This window comes from Montipora foliosa, chromosome 8 (genome assembly GCF_036669935.1).
Source record: "Montipora foliosa isolate CH-2021 chromosome 8, ASM3666993v2, whole genome shotgun sequence".
Taxonomy (NCBI): domain Eukaryota; kingdom Metazoa; phylum Cnidaria; class Anthozoa; order Scleractinia; family Acroporidae; genus Montipora; species Montipora foliosa.
The window spans coordinates 21520372-21522871 of NC_090876.1; the positions used below are offsets into that span (position 1 = coordinate 21520372).

The following is a 2500-nucleotide window of genomic DNA, read 5'->3' on the forward strand; positions in this document are numbered from 1 at the left end:
CCGAGACACGGATGCAACAGTGATTGCTTTTTACTTGCAAGTCCCGGAGGGCACTGTTGCCACGCGAAATGACTGCTGCAATAATCGGAAAATCATGGCAATAATGATACCTTGATTAAAGACCCTAATAACTAGTGCTCTTTCAATTCGCCGTGGTCGAAGGATTTCAGAAGATATTATTTAATCCTTTCAAAAGAGCACCAAAAAGGCCTTTCCACGTGTGCTTATCTCCCAGTTGTTCCCACCATGAGGGCCGGAAGTAAAATGTTATCCGAAGTGCTTGTTATTTTAATTCGTTCTGCGCATCAACTTTTATCAGCCAATGAAAAACCTGGAATTTTTAGTTGCGACCAGAGCCCACGTGACCAAAAGAAACGGAGAGCTCTGGGGACCAGAATGTATTTGGACCGAATTATCTTTTTCATTGGGGAGTTTAAGCCACGACGACGCCACAAAGGTGAGCATTATTGGTATAAAAAGTAGAAAACCTTGCCACAAGCATCATTTTCAGTACAGTCCAGTAGGGATCCTTTAAGGTGATTCCTCAGAAAAAAAAGTTGTCGAACGATTTTCTTGAAACTTTCCCTGAATGTTCCCCCACTAATCCCTGTTTGGAGAAATACAATAAAAAAGCTATGTCACCGTGCTTGCTTAAGAGACATAATGGGCCAATCTTACCCCATTGATGCCGGTACTGATACTAATCACGCGCGTTATTTCATCGGCTCACGGTACATTTTGCGGTAGCTAAACGAGAGGGTCTTAAAAGTAACATTTGAAAAAACACCTGATAGGTAGAAAGTCTAGAGCATATGGAACACTGTCTTACATAGTTTATGGAAAAATCACTCAACTTAAACCGACGTCGACTCAAAACGGTTTTTGAGTCGTTGTTTTCAAGATCATAATTTAAATTCCTGGGTAAAGGGCTTTTAGCTATATCTTTTTTTCTCGTTTTAAGGGGGGTAACTTGTACACCAAAATTATGAAATAAAAAATATAGGTCACTGTGCTCGTTTAAGAGTAAAACACCATTGTAGCTGTTTATCTCGATTATCGTAGCCGTGCATACGGAACCCGCGCCCGCAGTGCGCGCGGCAGTCAAAACTGTGGTGTCCTGTCAATCATTTGCCCCTTCACTGGAAACGGTGCACGCGGTGCGTAAAAGACGTTGTTTTCAATCTACCCTATCGAAAGGACGCCATCAAAGTCCCTTTTTGCGAAGTTAACACAAATAAATTCATTATCAAAACAGTTTTGACGTCTTCTTACACTTTATTCGAAAATAATTGACTGAATTCGTCTTAAATTAGTTAGAAAAAGCACAAATAACAGCCAAAGCACGGCAGCTGACGTTTGAATCGCCGCTTGCTGGCAACCCAGTTTTGGCGCCAAAGTTTATTGACAAAAACGTTGCCACAAAATCTTTTAAATGGTTTTCTGGCGCTGAATTGCGAATAATTGAAGTGCCGTCGGATAGCACAGTTTTTCCCGCTCGCTGAATATCAGTGATTGGTCAATTTAAATTTCAGTAGCTCTCGCCGTATGCAAGGAGATCGAAACAACAAAATTTGCCATGTTCTCGGAATGCACGCGCTTATTCGCAAATAATTATGGTCATTCACAACTTCTCTCACGTGTTTTGAGAACTGTTTCAGCGTGTATGATCGACTTACACCATATTTACAATGTTACAAATTTGACCAATTTATAATTATTGACACACCGTATGCGCAGTACTGGATGCGCAGTGCAATACAGAGGAATCACCTTAATAGGCCAAGATCAGTTTGTGCGTGATGGACATGGATGGCTTCATAGCTTTTAAGAGCGGTGTTTGTAATATCTGGCTTAGAATCTGGCTTGCTAGACGACTCCCTTTCTCGCAGCCAGAGACTGAATCGTTAAGGCCGCAGCTCAACGAGGTCACACTGAACAAGCTGTGCAGCCGGGTAGGCAAGGACATCGAAACAACAAAATTCCCTAAATACGACCAATGCATGACCTCAGAGCTCAGCACCACAGCCAGATGGAATAAGCTGGGAATCGATTTTGCTGTGGGAGGAAAACCGTAATGCCCGGTAAAAAAAACCCCAGAGTAAGATTGAGATCGACTGAAACTCAGCCGACATACGAACTTAGGATACGAGCGTAACCACAGGGTCATCATTTCTACCCGTACATAAATCTACATGCAATTGAACGCGTTACCGTAAAAGCCCTTTGCAGGGTGTTGCCTGACTTTAAGCCCTCCTTTCTTGTTACTTGCTGGGTTTAACAGATCTCGCACCTGCAACACAAGGATTAAAACAGGACAATTACATGGACATGACTCTCCTATAGTAAGTAAACTTCGCGTTAAGATTTTTCGATCATCGCCTTGACGATTAGAAAGAAAGACATACGCCTTCATTCTTACACAATAGACTGCACAAACGCTACTTTTCTCAACTCGTCCAACGGATGTCATTTGTCAAACTGAAATGACGTCTGATATGCT

General features: G+C 42.2%; 1 protein-coding gene across 1 annotated transcript in view; it reads right to left on the reverse strand.

The window, feature by feature from the left end:
* Positions 1-2500, reverse strand: part of LOC137968993 (kinesin-like protein KIF28) — a 40033-nt gene that overhangs the window by 29894 nt on the left and 7639 nt on the right. The window contains exon 6 of the mRNA XM_068815501.1: positions 2212-2290. Within this exon, the coding sequence (XP_068671602.1) occupies positions 2212-2290 (79 nt within the window). The remainder of the gene's footprint in view (positions 1-2211; positions 2291-2500) is intronic.